Here is a 20,543-nt window from a genome sequence, read left to right as displayed (position 1 = left end):
AAACAAATTAAACAACCATGGAGACATCACACACCCCTGCCGCAAACCTACATTCACTGAGAACCAATCACTTTCCTCTCTTCCTACACGTACATATATATATATATATATATATATATATATATATATATATATATATATATATATATATATATATATATATATATATTCATTTACTTATTTATTCTTAGTCGCTGTCTCCCGCGTTAGCGAGTTAGCGCAAGGAAACAGACAGACGAAAGAATGGCCTGACCCACCCACATACACATACATAAACATACATAAACGCCCACACACGCACATATACACACCTATACATTTGAACGTATACATACATACACATACACAGACATATACATATATACACATGTACATATTCATACTTACTGCCTTCATCCATTCCTGTCTCCACCCCGCCATACATGAACCCTCCCCCCCCCCCCAACCCCACCCCCGCGCGAGGTAGCGATACGAAGAGAAAACAAAGGCCACATTCATTCACACTCAGTCTCTAGCTGTCATGTGCAATGAACCCAAACCACAGCTCCCTTTCCACATCCAGGCCCCACAAAACTTTCCATGAATTACCCCAGACGCTTCACAAGCCCTGGTTCAATCCATTGACAGCACGTTCACCACGGTATACCACATTATTCCTTGCATGCCTTTCACCCTACCGTATGTTCAGGCCCCGATTGCTCAAAATCTTTTTCACTCCTTTCTTCCAACTCCAATTTGGTCTCCCACTTCTCTTCGTTCCCTCCTCCTCTGACACACATATCCTCTTTGTCAATTTTTCCTCACCCATTCTCTCCACGTGTCCAAACCATTTCAATACACCCTCTTTTGCTTTCTCAACCACACTCTATTTATTACCACACATCTCTCTCTCTTTCATTACTTACTCGATCAAACCACCTCACACCACATATTGTCCTCAAACCTTTCATTTCCAACACATCCACCCTTCTCCGCACAACCTTATCTATAGCCCATGCCTCGCAACCATATAACATTGTTGGAACCACTATTCCTTCAAACATACCCATTTTTGCTCCGAGATAACGTTTTCGCCTTCCACACATTCTTCAAGGCTCCCAGAACCTTCGCCCCCTCCCCACTCTGTGACTCACTTCCGCTTTCATGGATTCCATCCGCTGCTAAATCCACTCCCAGATATCTAAAACACTTCATTTCCTTCAGTTTTTCTCCATTCAAACATACCTCCTAATTTACTTGTCCCTCAACCTTACTGAACCTGTTAACCTTGCTCTTATTCACATTTATTTTCAGCTTCTCTCTCTCTCTCTCTCTCTCTCTCTCTCTCTCTCTCTCTCTCTCTCTCTCTCTCTCTCTCTCTCTCTCTCTGTATATATATATATATATATATATATATATATATATATATATATATATATATATATATATATATATATATATATATTGGAAAGGATCACATTTTGCGCGTGATCATGTATATTCCTATGAGTCCACGGGGGAAAATGAAACACGATAAGTCCCCAAGTGCACTTTCGTGTAATAATCAAATCATCAGGGGAGACACAAGAGAGAAATTACAGTTAGTTGATATACCATGTGATTGTCCAATCACATGTTTACCAAATAGCGTTCTAGCTCCGTCTCTTCGTTGTATATCAACTGACTGTTATTTCTCTCTTGTGCCTCCCCTGACGATGTGATTATTACACGAAAGTGCACTTGAGAAGTTATCGTGTTTCATTTCCCTGTGGACTCATTTGAAATGTATATATATATATATATATATATATATATATATATATATATATATATATATATATATATATATATATATTTTTTTTTTTTTTTTATACTTTGTCGCTGTCTCCCGCGTTTGCGAGGTAGCGCAAGGAAACAGACGAAAGAAATGGCCCAACCCCCCCCCCATACACATGTACATACACACGTCCACACACGCAAATATACATACCTACACACCTTTCCATGGTTTACCCCAGACGCTTCACATGCCCTGATTCACTCCACTGACAGCACGTCAACCCCTGTATACCACATCGCTCCAATTCACTCTATTCCTTGCCCTCCTTACACCCTCCTGCATGTTCAGGCCCCGATCACACAAAATCTTTTTCACTCCATCTTTCCACCTCCAATTTGGTCTCCCTCTTCTCCTTGCTCCCTCCACCTCCGACACATATATCCTCTTGGTCAATCTTTCCTCACTCATTCTCTCCATGTGACCAAACCATTTCAAAACACCCTCTTCTGCTCTCTCAACCACGCTCTTTTTATTTCCACACATCTCTCTTACCCTTACGTTACTTACTCGATCAAACCACCTCACACCACACATTGTCCTCAAACATCTCATTTCCAGCACATCCATCCTCCTGCGCACAACTCTATCCATAGCCCACGCCTCGCAACCATACAACATTGTTGGAACCACTATTCCTTCAAACATAACCATTTTTGCTTTCCGAGATACTGTTCTCGACTTCCACACATTTTTCAAGGCTCCCAAAATTTTCGCCCCCTCCCCCACCCTATGATCCACTTCCGCTTCCATGGTTCCATCCGCTGACAGATCCACTCCCAGATATCTAAAACACCTCACTTCCTCCAGTTTTTCTCCATTCAAACTCACCTCCCAATTGACTTGACCCTCAACCCTACTGTACCTAATAACCTTGCTCTTATTCACATTTACTCTTAACTTTCTTCTTCCACACACTTTACCAAACTCAGTCACCAGCTTCTGCAGTTTCTCACATGAATCAGCCACCAGCGCTGTATCATCAGCGAACAACAACTGACTCACTTCCCAAGCTCTCTCATCCCCAACAGACTTCATACTTGCCCCTCTTTCCAGGACTCTTGCATTTACCTCCCTAACAACCCCATCCATAAACAAATTAAACAACCATGGAGACATCACACACCCCTGCCGCAAACCTACATTCACTGAGAACCAATCACTTTCCTCTCTTCCTACACGTACACATGCCTTACATCCTCGATAAAAACTTTTCACTGCTTCTAACAACTTGCCTCCCACACCATATATTCTTAATACCTTCCACAGAGCATCTCTATCAACTCTATCATATGCCTTCTCCAGATCCATAAATGCTACATACAAATCCATTTGCTTTTCTAAGTATTTCTCACATACATTCTTCAAAGCAAACACCTGATCCACACATCCCCTACCACTTCTGAAACCGCACTGCTCTTCCCCAATCTGATGCTCTGTACATGCCTTCACCCTCTCAATCAATACCCTCCCATATAATTTACCAGGAATACTCAACAAACTTATACCTCTGTAATTTGAGCACTCACTCTTATCCCCTTTGCCTTTGTACAATGGCACTATTTATTTATCTATTTATTTTGTTTTGTCGCTGTCTCCCGCGTTAGCGAGGTAGCGTTAAGAACAGAGGACTTAGCCTTTGAGGGATTATCCTCACCTAGCCTTCTTCTCAGTTCCTTCTTAAGGAGAATTAAAAAAACGAGAGGAGAGGATTTCCAGTCCCCCGCTCCCTCCCCTTTTAGTCGCCTTGTACGACACGCAGGGTATACGTGGGAAGTATTCTTTCTCCCCTATCCCTAGGGATTATATATATATATATATATATATATATATATATATATATATATATATATATATATATATATATATATATTTGCTTTTTCTTCATCATTGTTTTGGCAAGACTGTCAAGTGTGTTATACTAAATCAGACTCCTGACGGTTGGACTGGTCGTCGTCAAAGTTACACCTGACCCAAAATGCTGACACTCTGGCTGCTCGTTTTCAGTGTCACGCTTGGTCAGACGCCTGACACCTTCACTACTCGTCATCACTGACAGACTAGGCCAGGCTACTCACACCTTCACTGAGCGTCATCACTGTCTGGCTAGGCCAGGCTGCTGACACTTTCACTGATCGTCGTTAGTGTCACACAAGAGCAGACTGATGACACCTTCATTGGTCGTCGTCAGTGTGTCATACAAGAGCAGACTGCTGACACCTTCACTCGTCGTTAGTGTCACACAAGAGCAGACTGCTGTCACTTCATTGGACGTCGTCAGTGTGTCATACAAGAGCAGACTGCTGACACCTTCATTGGTCGTCGTCAGTGTCACACAAGAGCAGACTGCTGACACCGCTGGCCGTCGTCAGTGTCACACAAGAGCAGACTGCTGGCACCTTCACTGGTCGTTGTCAGTGTCACACAAGAGCAGACTGCTGACACTTTCACTGATCGTCGTTAGTGTCACACAAGAGCAGACTGCTGACACCTTCACTGGTCGTCGTTAGTGTCACACGAGGGCAGAATGCTGACACCTTCATTTGTCGTCGTCGTTAGTGTCACACAAGGGCTGACTGCTGCCACCTTCGATTGGTCGTCGTCAGTGTCACACAAGGGCTGACTGCTGACACCTTCATTGGACGTCGTCAGTGTCACACAAGGGCAGACTGCTGACACCTTCTTTGGTCGTCGTCAGTGTCACACAAGAGCAGACTGCTGACACCTTCATTATTCGTTGTCAGTGTCACAAAAGAGCAGGCTGCAGACACCTTCATTGGTTGTAGTTAGTGGCACACAAGAGCAGACTGCTGACTCCTTCATTGGACGTCATCAGTGTCACACAGGAGCAGACTGCTGACACCTTCATTGGTCGTCGTCAGTGTCACACAGGAGCAGACTGCTGACACCTTCATTGGTCGTCGTCAGTGTCACACAAGAACAGACTGCTGACACCTTCATTGGTCGTCGTCAGTGTCACACAAGAGCAGACTGCTGACTCCTTCATTGGTCGTCGTTAATGTCACACAAGAGCCGACTGATGACACCATCATTGGTTATCGTCAGTGTCACACAAGAGCAGACTGCTGACACCTCCATTGGACGTCGTCAGTGTCACACAAGGGCAGACTGCTGACACCTTCATTGGTCGTCGTCAGTGTCACACAAGAGCAGATTGCTGACACCTTCATTGGACGTCATCAGTGTCACACAAGAGCAGACTGCTGACACCATCATTGGACGTCGTCAATGTCACACAAGAGCAGACTGCTGACACCATCATTGGACTTCATCAGTGTCACACAAGAGCCGACTGATGACACCATCATTGGTTATCGTCAGTGTCACACAAGAGCAGACTGCTGACACCATCATTGGACGTCGTCAGTGTCACACAAGAGCAGACTGCTGACATCTTCATTGGTTATCGTCAGTGTCACACAAGAGCAGACTGCTGACACCTTCATTGGACGTCATCAGTGTCACACAGGAGCAAACTGCTGACACCTTCATTGGACGTCGTCAGTGTCACACAAGAGCAGACTGCTGACACCATTGGTCGTTGTCAGTGTCACACAAGAGGAGACTGCTGACACGTTTATTGGTCATCGTCAGTATCACACAAGAGCAGACTGCTGACTCCTTCATTAGTCGTTGTCAGTGTCACACAAGAGCAGACTGCTGACACCTTCATAGGACGTCATCAGTGTCACACAAGAGCAGACTGCTGACACCTTCATTGGCCATCGTCAGTGTCACACAAGAGCAGACCGCTGACACCTTCTTTGGACCTCGTCAGTGTCACACAGAGCAGACTGCTGACACCATTGGTCGTTGTCAGTGTCACACAAGAGCAGACTGCTGACACCTTCATAGGACGTCATCAGTGTCACACAAGAGCAGACTGCTGATACCTTCATAGGACGTCATCAGTGTCACACAAGAGCAGACTGCTGACACCTTCATTGCCCATCGTCAGTGTCACACAAGAGCAGACTTCTGACGCCAGCATGGGACGTCGTCAGTGTCACACAAGAGCAGACTGCTGACACCTTTATAGGACGTCATCAGTGTCACACAAGAGCAGACTGCTGACACCATTGGTCGTTGTCAGTGTCACACATGAGCAGACTGCTGACACCTTCATTGGTCGTCGTCAGTGTCAGACAAGAGCAGACTGCTGGCACCTTCATTGGACGTCGTCAGTGTCACACAGGAGCAGACTGCTGACACCATTGGTCGTTGTCAGTGTCACACAAGAGCAGACTGCTGACACGTTCATTGGTCATCGTCAGTGTCACACAAGAGCAGACTGCTGTCTCCTTCACTGGTCGTTGTCAGTGTCACACAAGAGCAGACTGCTGACACCTTCATAGGACGTCATCAGTGTCACACAAGAGCAGTCTGCTGACACCATTGGTCCTTGTCAGTGTCACACAAGAGCAGTCTGCTGACGCCATTGGTCCTTGTCAGTGTCACACAAGAGCAGACTGCTGACACCTTCATTGGACGTCGTCAGTGTCACACAAGAGCAGACTGCTGACACATTCATTGGTCGTCCTCAGTGTCACACAAGAGCAGACTGCTGACACCTTCATTGGACGTCGTCAGTGTCACACAAGAGCAGACTGCTGACACCTTCATTGGTCGTTGTCAGTGTCACACAAGAGCAGACTGCTGACACCTTCATTGGTCGTCGTCAGTGTCAGACAAGAGGAGACTGCTTACACCTTCATTGGTCGTCATCTGTGTCACAAAAGAGCAGACTGCTGACACCTTCATTGGACGTCATCAGTGTCACAAAAGAGCAGACTGCTGACACCTTCATTGGTTGTCTTCAGTGTCACACAAGAGCTGACTGCTGACACCTTCATTGGTCGTCGTCAGTGTCACACAAGAACAGACTGCTGACACCTTCATTGGTCGTCGTCAGTGTCACACGAGAGCAGACTGCTGACACCTTCATTGGAAGTCGTCAGTGTCACACAAGAGCAGACTGCTGAGACCTTCAGTCGTCGTCGTCAGTGACACACAAGGGCAGATTGCTGACACCTTCACTGGCCGTCGTTCTTGTCAGACACAACACAAGCGACAGATGACGGGTCATGAGGACTGACTGACCTGGCCACCTTACCCGTCGCTACGAGCGCTCACCACATACAGGCGTACAGTCATGCGTGTGCCATGCAAACTACGGGAGTTAACGAAACACACACACACAATGAACACGAACATCCATGAACATCAGTTGTACACAGGTGGTTACGGGAAGATAACGTGCACATGCTGCAAGAGGAGAGTCGCATGATGATCCAAACTTGTGCATCAGAACCAGTTGGATTGATTCGTATTACTTATAAACTGCTTCATGATACATGTCTTTACTTAAGACTGTAGTAGATGTCTGGACGCATGGAGGTAAATGACGTTCATCTTCTGGAACAGGCTCTCCCACCTCAGATCTGGAAGGGTCATGTGGCACCTGAAGGTACGTTGGGTTGCTGGGCCTGGCTGTGACGCTAAGGCCAGATACGCTGTGCTTGAAGGGCAAGATGTTACCTTTTAAGGGCAATGGCACCGGAGGCATATCGGTCCTAGAGGGTCACATCAGCCCTCAAGGGTCATGGTGCTAGCGGGGCCGCCACAGTCCCCAAGGGTCATGACATGAACATAGGAAAGAGACATTCTTTAAGGTTCCTTGCAGTACGTAAGGAGAGCATCAGTGCTGAAGGTCCGTGGCTCTGAGCTGGAGTACCTCTGTCCTGTCGGAGTCTCGCATGTCATTTCGTTCATATACAGGCAGACGACTCCCTGGCTTTAGCTGACAGCATCCAAGGAATTATCTGCCTATTGGTGACAATTTTCTACAGTTCCTACGGAAGTAATGGTGTACTGAGGTTTTTGACAGTGAGTATTTTCATCATCTCCATGTAAGAGGAGGACTCAGTAATAGACTAGTGGATGATGGGGTCCAGGTCAGCAAGTTGTCCTTTAGACTGGAGGCTTTATTTTCCTTGACGTCCAGAATCATCTCGGTGGATCTTGCTGCTGCCAGAGACAGTTGTCTAACAGTTTTCCCTCCCTATTTACAGTCACATCCGTTCGGGCTGTGTTTGAGATCTCCCAAGTCTGCAGCAGGTAGATAACTTACCTCCTACAGTGACTCCTCTGTGAAATTGTGTCACATAAGGATTACAATATGGTGATAATTGCTCGACTTCCTCTCCGTCTGAGGTTCTCCCTTCTGCCACAGTGGTCCAGGAAGGTCTGTATATGTGTCCCCGGCCCCCAGACATTCTCCAGGGTGCAGGCTCATGGTTCCATTGTCTCCTCTGTGTTGTGTGTACACGAGTATGGTTACTATGGTTGCGTTTCTTCAAAATGTAAAAAGATTTGTATCTGTCGTAAGTCTCATGTATCTTCTGCTCTTAGGGACTGTAAGTCTCCGTCTGATCTGGTTGTGCTAGCGACTCCAACGATAGTCAACTCCGAGTCGTGATTGGTCACCAACTACAGTCAGTAATACACACAACTAAGGAGTAGAAAAAAAAGGAATATCTGAACAGAAAGTTAATTTTCCAAAACATGGACATTTCTTTCATTCTCAGATTCTTCGACATCTTATGTATATGTGTGTGTGTTTGTTGGGGAAGTTGGATGAGGAACTTGTTGGGCGACGCCATGATGTCAGGTCAGTACCGTAAATCCGTCGTTTAAGATGCTTGCATTCGCCTTTATGGGACTTATGTCAGTGCCAAAAGTTCCGTCCTGGACCCATTTTTGTGCCTCAGACAAACGCTCTCCATATATCAAGAAGCCTGACTTTCCAACCTGTGAAAATTCTCTTTGACACCGGGAGGAGACACCTTCTCTGGAGCGGTGGCAGTGATCACTCCCGAGGTGCCCCACTCCTCCCTCTCACATCCGTGTCTGTCTCCTGCGACGTGCTATGATGATGAAGCTGATTGCCGCAGTAGTTGAGAGTTGTGACGGGAGAGGGAGTTTCAAAGTGAACATTAGTCTTTCAGCACAAGCATCTGATGGAGTGTAACCGAAGGGTACAAAATGAGCCATTTTCTATGCAAGCCAAATCAACTCATTGTAGCTGATGTCATCTGCCTGTCATGTGGATTCGTTTGCTTGACTGGCTGAACATCTGGAAGCTGCCGTCTGGTGGTATTTGTTTCACGAATTAAGTCAATAGTGTTGTAACATGACAGACAAGCAGCACGTCTAATATAATGAACGTTTTACAGATAGTGCTGCAGATGGTGAACATTTATCAGGAAATGCAATGGACTATTTTAGAGGTGCAGAATACAACACAGCTGTGAGATGGTGGCAGAAGGTAGTAATCAAGGTCACAGGAGAAGCCAAACACACGCAGGAAGACGCCTTTCCCTGGAAGGTCCTTTGGTCCATGCTGACTACGTCTTGCCATGTCATGTCTTTGTCATGAGTAACCTTCTGTCGCTGGTCGAAAAATATTGATACGTATGAATGCCGACATGACAGTCGGTTGCTAGACAAGGCACATACAAAGCTGACTCAGAATGAGAACATAAAGAACAGAATAAACAAGTGTGAGTGAGAGTACGCGAGACAAGAGTGTAAAGATGGCAGCAGACAACAACCACAAACAGAGCGGGGCGGGCAGAGGAAAGCCCTGCCTACTCGCCCGCCGCTACCTGAACAACTCGTCCTCCGCCTTAGCCATGTTGCTGAAGTACTCATAGATGGCCGAGTTCTTGGTTGTGGTGAAGTTAATCTTGGCCTGGCGAGCTAAGGCCTCCAGAGACTGCACAGAGGACTGCAGGAGAGGCAGGCGTCAGTCACACCCTCCCGGCACCGCTACCGCCCCGAGGCGACACACACTCAACCACCCACACTAAATACTTACTACAGCAAATCCTGCATTGTGGCTCGTAACATACACTGGTGCTGGATCTGTCTAGGGGCTACGACACACTCTTCAACGGGTACTGGGTACACTGGGAAAGCCCACTCACCTCTACACGCTTAACAAACATCCGAAATAATATTATTGAGAAAACGTCATTTCCAGCTATCTACCACAGAATTTTCATAATCTGATTAATCTGTTTCTCCTGTGTTTACAAATCTGTCCACTGCAGCTTCTTGATTGCATCCTAACCTAATTTCTTAGCCTTGTATGACACGTATGAGAGGTGTTTCGACACCTGGGCCACACGGAACATACTTAAACTACCTCGCCTTCACTCTTAACTGTGAGTTGTGTTAATCTAATTTTTGGTGCTGTTAGGGATGAGCGATGTCAAGAGCATAGAGGAGGAAATGTAACTCGCCTTAGTCTAGGGAGTGTGGTTTCAGATGATTTAAATTTGGCGAGATGTTGTTTAAGACCGAGTTTGGAGGGCGTTTGTTTAGTGCTTGTCTTGTCGTTTGAGTATTTACATGCTTTGTGTTATTTTGTTAGGGGATGGGGAATCTGTGAACAGAGGATTCGAAGTGGGAGACAGGGGAAAGGTTTTTATTCCCACCTATGGTTAGTGTTTAGTTTTGGAGTGGTTTGGCTGGGAAGTGGTCTACTGCTGTTACAAAGGGTTGAATGCCGAACAAGTTGAGAGATTGTATTTGGAGGATCTTTGTGTCACTGTGCAGGTGTTGAGTGTTTGGTTGCTCGGTAGCCAGTAATTGTTCTGAGTGCACTACATTATGTACATTAAAGCTTTCTTATATTTGCATAGAGAGGGTAGACGACAAGAAAGTCAAGGCGTAGTTTACGGTGGAACGGAGCAATTATTTGAAAAGTTTTTGTGTTACATTTGTGTTGATGTTTTTGGTTTGCGGAGAGAATACCATGTGTTTCTCTGATGTAATGCTTTGAAAGGTTGTTTTCTTTTTCTTTTTTCAATGGGAGTGATCATCCACTTAAGGTGAGAAGAGGGTGTAGGTTGGATTCATGTCTATATGAGTTTAAATGAGTGATTGAAGACTTCTCTGGATATGCAGACATTCTGCTCCGGATGAGCCATTTTCACAACTGCATAACGTAGTACTGCATATTTGGTGTCAGGGTGTTTTATGTGATTTTAAGTTCGTCTGAATATGAGACCTTCATATTGGGGTTTGTTGGAGTTAGTGGGAGGCTATGAAGGAGGAGACTGTAGAGTGTTGGAGAAAGAATTCCTCCTTCGGGAAGTCCACTGTAGAGTTTGTGTTTTAGAGGTGAAGCCACTGTGAGTGACTGCCAGAGCGGCGGGCTCTGAAACTGGCCTTCCACTTCTTGTTATTGTGCAGGATTGTGTCAAGGGGACCGGTGTCAAATGCTTTGTTGATGTCTATTGCCACTAGAATTGTGCAGGAGGGGGGTTGTGGTTGGTTGAGCTCATTTGGGATATGCTTTGTATGTTCGGTGAGTAACGTGGTGGTGGTGGTGGAGTGGTTTGGTTGCTTGATCAGTTTGCCAGAAAGTATTGAGGTTCAGGATATATGTGACATAAGGCGGTAGGGAAAAGAGGAGTTGGGTGATTTGGAAGGCTTTAGAATTGGTGTTATGCCGGTAAGTTTCCCGTTATAAGGGAATTTTGTTATGTATCCAAGAGTGTTTGAAGGTATTTGGATTTCTTTTTTATGTTGAAAGTTCCAGTCACGAACAAAAGTCCACATCAAGGCCAGGCCTTTATTGAAACATAGAATAATGAAAGTGGAAAAGAAATGACAAGAGAAAGTTTTTACTAATTTGGAGGAAGTGAAAACCTATCTTTTAAAACGTGCCAGGTCATAGTTATTGGGAAAGATATGAGAAATTAGCGTGTTCCAAAGCTTCGATGTGTAGGGAAAGGAGCAGATATCAAAACGGCCCACCCTTGAGTTGCCGATGGCCACACACTAATCATGTGACGCAGTAGCTTCCTAGTATTGCGTGGTGTATCAAGTGGTGCAGGCACACAAGCAACCAGCTCTTGGGAGCAAAGTAGTGGCTGGACCAAAGTTTTTGTTTTTTTGGTGAAATTTGATATGTTGTCAGTACTTGTTCCAGGAGAGTTTTCTGATGATAGGATTGCAGTGTTTGTATCAGTGGAAATGAGAGGTGGGTGGGCAGTTGTTTCTGGATGGATTTTGTGTAGGTATTTCTCGACTTTACTGTTTAGGTGTGAGGTTGGTTTGTGGGGGCTGGGTTGGTGCGGTAAGTGTGCATCTCCTTTAACGTGCACCACAGTTGGTTGCTGGGAATCTTTTGGTTGATTGTGCTGAGGAAGGAGTGTCAGTTTGCAGTTTGTCTTTCGGTGATCAGGTTAGTGATGATGTGTTTGTTTTATTATTTCTCTCGTTGGTTTTGCTTGAGCTGATTAATTTTGTGAGGATTTGATTACTGGAGAGAAGTTTGAATTATATTTCTTTCTACGCCCTTGTAATATATGCTTTTTGGTAGCCTGATGTAGTGTGAGGCAGCTTATTTAGGGATGGAAAATCACCTACGGTATACTGAAGTCTTGGAGCTTTGTTTCTATGTACCGTATGACGGATGGCCAGTCTGCTTTCCCGGAATTTGGGTTACTCTTTTTAATGAATGTGTGAGTTTGTGGGTCAATAGTGTTCTCAGTTAATGTCTGGCGACGTCAGCAGTTGAAAGTGGACGACTGGGAGTCTGGTTGGCTGGTTGCGAAGGTCGAGGGTACTGAAAAGTTGCAGTTGGTTTATGAATAGATTATCTCAGGGATCTTGGTGTAATTGTTGAGCCAGCGGGATGATGGGCACTGAGATCTCCACAGAGATATGTACTGGGTATGCAAGTCAGGTTTTACTGCGGGGGGGGGGGGGGGTGTTCTAGAAGGGGATGTGGTCAAGGGTGAGATAAGTGTTGATTTTGTTGTCTTTATGAGTTTGATGTCAAGGGAATGAAAGAGATCAGACATCGTGGTATCTGTAAAGAAATACAGAAGAAATGTGTTATATTGGGGTAATATCAGTGATAAACACTGCATGTAAATACAATGGAAGAACAGAGGAGAAACTACTTAAGTGATAGGCAACCTGGATATTGAGTGAAGATTGTATATATAATGAATCTCATGGATTTCTGTGACAAGTGAGCACTTAGCTAGAAAAAATATATAAATTGTTGGTAATTGTCTTCCTGAACTAGCAGAAAGCATTTGACACTACCCTCATGTAACAAGCAGAAGAGGCAAACTTTTCTGGCGAGTCTCAGATTTCTTAAAACTCAAGGAAACTGTTATACGTCAGAGGCCCTTTATCAAACCTGATTGCAGAGAAGAAAGGGCACTTGTGTTATTCTTGATCTATATGAATGATAAATGATTTGCCAGAAAGGCGAAGATCATACCTATGTTTTCTGATGACAGAAGTAGTTTTCAAGATTGAAGTAACTTAAAGAGAGATCTGTCCTGACTCCAACAGTGGTCATACACATGGTTCATGAAAGTCGACTCGATCAAATGGAAAGTGACGGTGGGGAAACAATTTGAGGTCAGTTTAAGTTGCAGGAAGCAAATCAACGGGATATGCAAATGTTGGAAAGGATTTAGCATTTGAAATTTTTTGCAGTATGTCATGAGAAAGTCTGATTAGGAGACTTGTAAAGGTGAGTACATGCATAGGGGTCTTTGTCAACATAACCCTTAAGTATTATGGATTAGAATGTCCAGGGAAAAAAGTATTTAGAGTATGGATTAGACCTAAATTTCCGTAGGCAGTATAAGTTTGGTGACAAGACTTGAGTAGACCTGCTAGAGAAGGTCCAGCAGTGGAAAATAAAACTTTTCTCTGAAGCTGTGTGGAAGAAGTCGGGAAACATGATCACAACGCTCAAGTTCCTCAGTCTGACTGACAATGTCGATATTGTATCTTTCTCTGAAACAGTAAGAACCGACTGGCTAGATGACACGGCAGCGACACTGAGGTAAAGAGGCGTCAGAAATGTTATGAAGAAATGCCTCTCTCGCAAAAGATGATATGGATGAATGAAAAGAAGAAAGCTAAGAGAAGCAGTGATGCTGAGACCATTAAATGGTTAAAGAAATTATATGATTGAAGAGATTGGTTGAAACCTGGGCCTCCATAACACAGAACACAGACTCCCTCTCTGTATGTACACTCAACAAATAAAATATCTTTACAGATGAGTCCGATGGTTTTCAAAATAAAAACTACGACGCCTCTTGTCTCGGTAAGGTTGGTAAGCGTGAATGCTCGACGTAATTCTTAATAGCTATGATAGTCGCTCTACTTTGTTTTAAACACGCTAGTAAATATATACATAAGGAAAGTAGGGCTACCAATGTGAGGTAAGATCCAAGAGCATTTGTCAAAATCTTTCGTCCGTTGTGTTATATTTTCTAACACATAAAAGTAAGGATACTTTTTTTGTAAAGTGTACAGATGTGAGGCCCCACGACTATACAACTCTGCGTATGTCCAAACAGAAAACACACACAGAAACACACACACACACACCACCCACACACACACACACACACACACACACACACACACACACACACACACAAACTCACACACACACACACACACACACACACACACACACACACACACACACACACAATGCTTTCTTAGACATTACAATTCCTTTAGCGTATAATACATCTGAGGTTAGGTTAGGTTATTGGATTTTGACACGGTCACAGTGAACCTCGAGTCCTGGATAACAGAGCATGAGGACTACGGCAGCGAGGGAGGCCACATCGAGAGAGACAGTCACAAGAAGATCATCGGAAGACCCACAAGAACGTGTGGATGAAGGAGCGAGACAAGGGGCCCTACACTGGGCTGACGAGGAGCAGTTTGTCGTCTGTTGGCTGGTGGCAAGACTCGGTGGGGCAGCAGGGTAGACACTGCTGGCCCCTGCCACACGCCCTTCCTCTTATCCTTCTGCTGGACTCAAGAACAGCTTCCGTACAGCAGATGTCATGCATGTTTCATCAGCGATGGTAAGGAGGAGGAGGAAAAAAAATGTTGGTAATAAAAAATCTACATGCCATGCAAAAACTGGTTGGCGTGACTACTGTGATATCAAGAGGGATGTCAAAATAGTAACAAAGCTACTTCAGTGCAAGTTCAAAAATCATATGAGTTAAAAAAAAAAGATATATATAGTCTTGTTACTCATGACGGCCTTCAGGAATGAGGCTGAACATGATGCCAAGTGATGATGTACCGGTAGAGCTCTTCCTCGGCGGCGGCCATGTTGGAGAAATATTGGTAAGTGGCAGTCGACTGTAGGACGGTGTAGTTGATCTTGCTCTGCCCAGCCAGTTCGTCCAGGGAGCTCACTGGGGTCTGCAGTGCCAGGCACCCCCAACCAACGTTAGTGCCATCTCCTCAACCACCACACGTCTCTTATCTCTCTCTCTCTCTCTCTCTCTCTCTCTCTCTCTCTCTCTCTCTCTCTCTCTCTCTCTCTCTCTCTCTCTCTCTCTCTCTCCACCAACACCACCTTCCTCTAATTCAGAAGCACCACCTCAACCATATCTCTCTCTCTTTCTCCCCAGCACCACCTCAGACATGCCTCTCTACTCAGTCTCTCAACTTAGCATCACCTCAACCTTATCTATCTCCTGAGCATGACCTCAACCTGATCTTTCCCCTCAGCACCACCTCAGCCATAACGCTCACCTCAGCACCACCTCAACCATAGCCAATGCCTCAGCACCACCTCACCCATATTCATCACCTTAGTAACATCAACCATATCCATCACCTCAGCACCACCTCAACCATATCCATCACCTCAGCACCACCTCAACCTTATCCATCACCTCAGCACCATCTGAACCACATCCATCACCTCAGCACCACCTCAACCATATCCATCACCTCAGCGACACCTCAACCGTATCCATCACCTCAGCACCACATCAACTATATCCCTCACCTCAGCACCACTCTAACCATGTCCATCACCTCAGCAACACCTCAACCACATCCATCATCTTAGCAACACCTCAACCATATCCATCACCTTAGTACCACATCAACCACATCCATCACCTCAGCAACACCTCAACCACATCCATCACCTCAGCAACACCTCAACCACATCCATCACCTCAGCAACACCTCAACCACATCCATCACCTTAGCAACACCTCAACCATATCCATCACCTTAGTACCACATCAACCACATCCATCACCTCAGCAACACCTCAACCACATCCATCACCTCAGCAACACCTCAACCACATCCATCACCTTAGCAACACCTCAACCATATCCATCACCTTAGTACCACATCAACCACGTCCATCACCTCAGCAACACCTCAACCACATCCATCACCTTAGTACCACATCAACCACATCCATCACCTCAGCACCACCTCAACCATATCCATCACCTCAGCACCACCTCAACCACATCCATCACCTTAGTACAACATCAACCACATGCATCACCTCAGCAACACTTGAACCATATCCTTCACCTCAGCACCACCTCAGCCGTACCTTTGCTAAGCACCTACTCAACCTTATCTAGCTCCTCAGCTACGTCTTTCTCCTCAGCATCACAACAGCCATAACTTTCCTCAGCACCGCCTCAGCCGTACCTGAATACGTACATAATCTTCAGCTTTTCGTGTCTAGTCTAAATATGTTTGGAATTAGAAAAATGGATAAAGGAAGGAAAACAGAGATGACAAACCTGATGGAACCTGATGCAAGACATCCTAATTAACAGTCAAGGTAAACATAGTAGTTAATATCTGGTCAACCACGAGTATATGTCCAGTTATGAGGCCCATCCCTTGTTTACTCTAATGCTAACACCTTAACGTTGCTGCTGAAGACGTCTCAGTCCATTTTTTCTTTGACTACGAGCCCCACTTGCATCATTCTAAGGACGTGACAAATCATTGTTGGTTTGATAATAGAATCATGTGTTCTCGTAACGTTTTTTTTTTTTTTTTCTATATCACGTGTGATAGAAAACAGTCAGTTGATCGACATCATCTTGTCAACCCTGGCTGTCCTGCTGACCCTGCCAGCAATGCCAACCCTGCCTGCCATTTTTTTTTTTTTTTGTAAATCCTGCCAACCCTCACAGCCCTGCCAGCACTACTAACCTTGCAGCCCTGCCAACCCTAACCTTGCTGACCTCTCTTACCAATCACCCCTACCCTTCCTGGCCAACCCTGCCAACCTTCCCACAATTCTTCCTTCTGATTAACTTATATTGACCTCGCTCTTTAACCTCTCTACACTAGTCTAAATCACTCTGAGCCCTTCCATAATCCTCCCCTTCCCAGAAGGCCTGCCAGCTGCGCTCTCTCTCTCTCTCTCTCTCTCTCTCTCTCTCTCTCTCTCTCTCTCTCTCTCTCTCTCTCTCTCTCTCTCTCTCTCTCTCTCTCTCTCTCTAAGTAGTGATAAGACTAGATCACCTCGCCTGGACCTCGGGTCTGTATGGTCTGCGTATCTATTGTACCTCACTGTGACTCCCTTCCTGTGGTTCTTCCCTACCCTGGCCTTCTCTCCTCCGACACTCCCACCCTTGGCCCTTCACCCGCCCTGCCCTAGCCTTATCACCAGCCCTGCTCTACCCCTCCTCAGTACAGACCATAGACTCAAACAGCGCCCTTTTCTGTGAGTTGGATGCCATGCATGTCGCTGCTTCTCGTTATTGCTTGTGTTTCCATTTTCCCTACATCCTCCTCATACCCATACATAGCTTCTGTAACGGGGACGTAGGATAGCGACCTACTCACTTTATATTACATGTTGTCTTCCTGCAATACGAATATATCATGTAAAGTATTTTTCGATGCAGAATCGGCCTAGGGGAAATCACTCGTATTGTAGTACCTGAAGTGGCTATAATCACAGACTTTTGAAAAGTGGCCTCAAGGATAGCAGTTGATAATGTTAAGGTATGGCCATATATCTTAAAAATCTGTGGCAGAAGTGAACAGTTTTCGTAAGCGGTATTAAGTCTGGCCAGAGAGAGGGTCGGGAAGGTGCAGACCTGCATACGCTCCACGGTGAGGAAAGCGGCTAGGTTAGCGGTGAAGGTGGCGAGCATGAGCACCACGAAGAGCCAGTAGGCGGCCACCAGCGTCCGCCCGCTCAAGGCCTTAGGCGCCTCGCCTCCTCCCTGTGGCGTGAAAGACGTCAGGGCGAACCAGAAGCTCTCCTTCAGTGTAAACTTCCTGTTGAGAAATCATGGCAAAAGGAGTTATCTATTCCTATGGGTCAGGAGCTACAAGTCACACAGTCAACTTTCTGCACTGGAGTCCACATGAAGATAACAACTGCATGACTTTATATACCATCACAAGAGCGTGGGAGGCAGCGAGAGTTGGCGGACCTGCAGTGTGGAGGGTAGAGGTCGGCGTTGTTCTGCGCGGAATACGGGGAGTAGCGGTCCAGGAGCCAAATCATGATGCCCGTCACCACCAGCGCCGCCACAATCGACACCCAGACCTCCGCCTTCAGCACCGTCATGAACTTGAAGAGGCTCTCCTCGCGCTGACGCTTCCTCATTACTGTCGGCAGAGGGACCAGGGAAAGGAGAACTGGCAGGCCAGGAAATGGGCAAGTGAAAGGCTCAGGAAGGCACACACATATAAGTCCAGGGAAGGAAGGAAGCAGTGACAGGCCAGGGAAGAAGATAAGCAAAGAGAAAGAAGACCAGAATGGGAGAAAATAAAGAAATTGAGGAAACAGAAAAGAAGATGGTACAGACACAAGATACTATCACTAAGGGACAGGAAAAAGAGACGTGACTGTAGCTTTAGACGAGGAAGGGATGTGCGAGACATATTATGCCAGTCTGTTGAAGCGTCACTGATAACTACACAAGTCTCGCTGTTAATGAAGCTACCAAATCTTCGGGAATTCTGACTGCATCTTAAGGAATATGTTACATGTAAACCCAAGGACCTGGCCATGACATGACGCAGAGGAAAGATTCATGATGAATATTCGTTCATGAATATTTTAGGATATTATTATCCTTTCTTGGTTTCTTAGGCATCCTCGCACATCCTACTTGCAATAGAATTCGCTATAATGGGTTGGTACTCAGACAAAAATCTGTGTATATAAGGACTGTATTTCATATGGGTGGGATTAAGACACACTCAGCCAAAGAGAAAAACACACATGTGTATGTTATACCGCCAAGTCATCGTTCTTTCATCTGAAAAATAGAGAGAAAATGATCTACAGAAAAAGAGGAAATGTGCGAGGTTTGATAAGTGTGGATGGAGCAGGAGGCAGGTTGACTCACCTATGGAGATGCCCGACTGGTCGAAGTACGGCGCCACAAAGTCTATGACCTCCTCCCTCTCCGAGGTCATGGTTAGCGGCGCCACGATGAGGTCAGTCACCTGCCGGTCAGTACAGTAACTCAGAGCAGAACTGCAGCTTAGGAAGATAACGTTAATATAAGTCAACTCTCAGTAGCGTACCTGGAGTGCTGCAACTTGTGGACGAACGTTTCCTCGCCCGACGTACTGACATATACTCTCGTTACGGTGTTGGATAAGGTGGAAGGAGCAAATGGGAATCATTTCACAGAAGCATTAACTGTCGCAGCCCTTGATATATCTAGACCTTCTGAACGTATCTAGGTCAGGGGTTTGATCTCCACGTCCCTGTCTGCTTTGGTCTGTTGTCTTATAACTATTTTTTCTATGTATCTCGCTCTAGTGCACCGGTGTTCCTCAGGGCTCCCTCATGTCTCCGGATCTCTTTCTCCTCTTTACAGATGGCCTTCTATCTTCGGTAAATGCCCCAAGTCCATTCTGACCGATGATTCAGTTTCGCATTTGCCCACTTTACTGGCTCGATGCGCGCCTCATCTTGACAAAGCTTTAGTAAACTCAGATTTGCATAGAGATAAGAAATCTTAATTTCTTTTTAATTAATTGTTTTCCCATTTTTTCTTTACAAACCTATTCGCGATTAGTCCAACTCACTTTGATGGCTCTATTGTTCTTAATCTTAACGCAATGTACACGCTTGACATCATCATATCATCTAATCCAATCTGAAGTCTTAAAGTGGAAGTCGACCTCTGAAAATGTGTGAATAGTATTCAGACGCCGAGGATTCTTCTTTTGTGAGAGAGACTGACTCATCCACCTGTGACGGAGTATTGTTCTTACACGTAGGGAGAGTCGAGCACAGCACACTCCCTTGTCCGAACTGAGGCTAAGTCAGTATCTCAGTCAGACTTGCTTGACGGCGACCCTGTAATCCTTTAAGGTATAAACAAAGATATGACGATTCATTTTTACTCACTAACGACTACAGACGCAAGAGAAAAAAGTCCGGAATCTGGACCATTTCCCTGCTTGGCGCTGATTGTTCTTTTTCTGTCCTCTATACATGTAACTTCGATCCCTCACCCCGACCCTTGAGATCTAGCTGCTTGAACCCTTCCACCAACTGTTAGACCAAGTAGTTCTTGGCTGGTCACTGCGTCGGGTAATTACTGAGTGGCCATCAGCGATTCAAGGGTTGGTCGCTGTGGTGCTTCCAACTCCTCAAAAGCTCTGAAGCTTTTCTTATCTATTTTTCCTTTTGCCTCTCTTAGCCAGATGGGGATTTCTGCCTCTGGCAGGAGACTTGAACTTTTGAAGAATGAAGCAGTGATACGAGGCCAAATGACACTGTTTCATTGCCTGGAAATGAGACCAAACGATACTGTCCTGGTAGTTGGAAGTGAGACCAAATGACACAGTTTCAGCAGCAGGAATT

The 20,543-nt window shown here is 45.5% G+C and overlaps 1 protein-coding gene across 1 annotated transcript in view; it reads right to left on the bottom strand.

Annotated features, from left to right (window-relative positions):
- Ir8a (Ionotropic receptor 8a) overlaps positions 1 to 20,543 on the bottom strand; it is a 97,057-nt gene that overhangs the window by 20,271 nt on the left and 56,243 nt on the right. The window contains exons 10-13 of the mRNA XM_071683769.1: positions 19,069 to 19,168; positions 18,145 to 18,322; positions 17,803 to 17,986; positions 15,000 to 15,121 (exon numbers count right to left, since the gene is read on the bottom strand). Coding sequence (XP_071539870.1) covers positions 15,000 to 15,121; positions 17,803 to 17,986; positions 18,145 to 18,322; positions 19,069 to 19,168 — 584 coding nt within the window. The remainder of the gene's footprint in view (positions 1 to 14,999; positions 15,122 to 17,802; positions 17,987 to 18,144; positions 18,323 to 19,068; positions 19,169 to 20,543) is intronic.

The sequence above is a fragment of the Panulirus ornatus genome, chromosome 37 (assembly GCF_036320965.1).
Source record: "Panulirus ornatus isolate Po-2019 chromosome 37, ASM3632096v1, whole genome shotgun sequence".
NCBI lineage: Eukaryota > Metazoa > Arthropoda > Malacostraca > Decapoda > Palinuridae > Panulirus > Panulirus ornatus.
The sequence above is the reverse complement of the archived record's forward strand: the minus strand, read 5'-3'. Positions and strand labels throughout refer to the sequence as shown.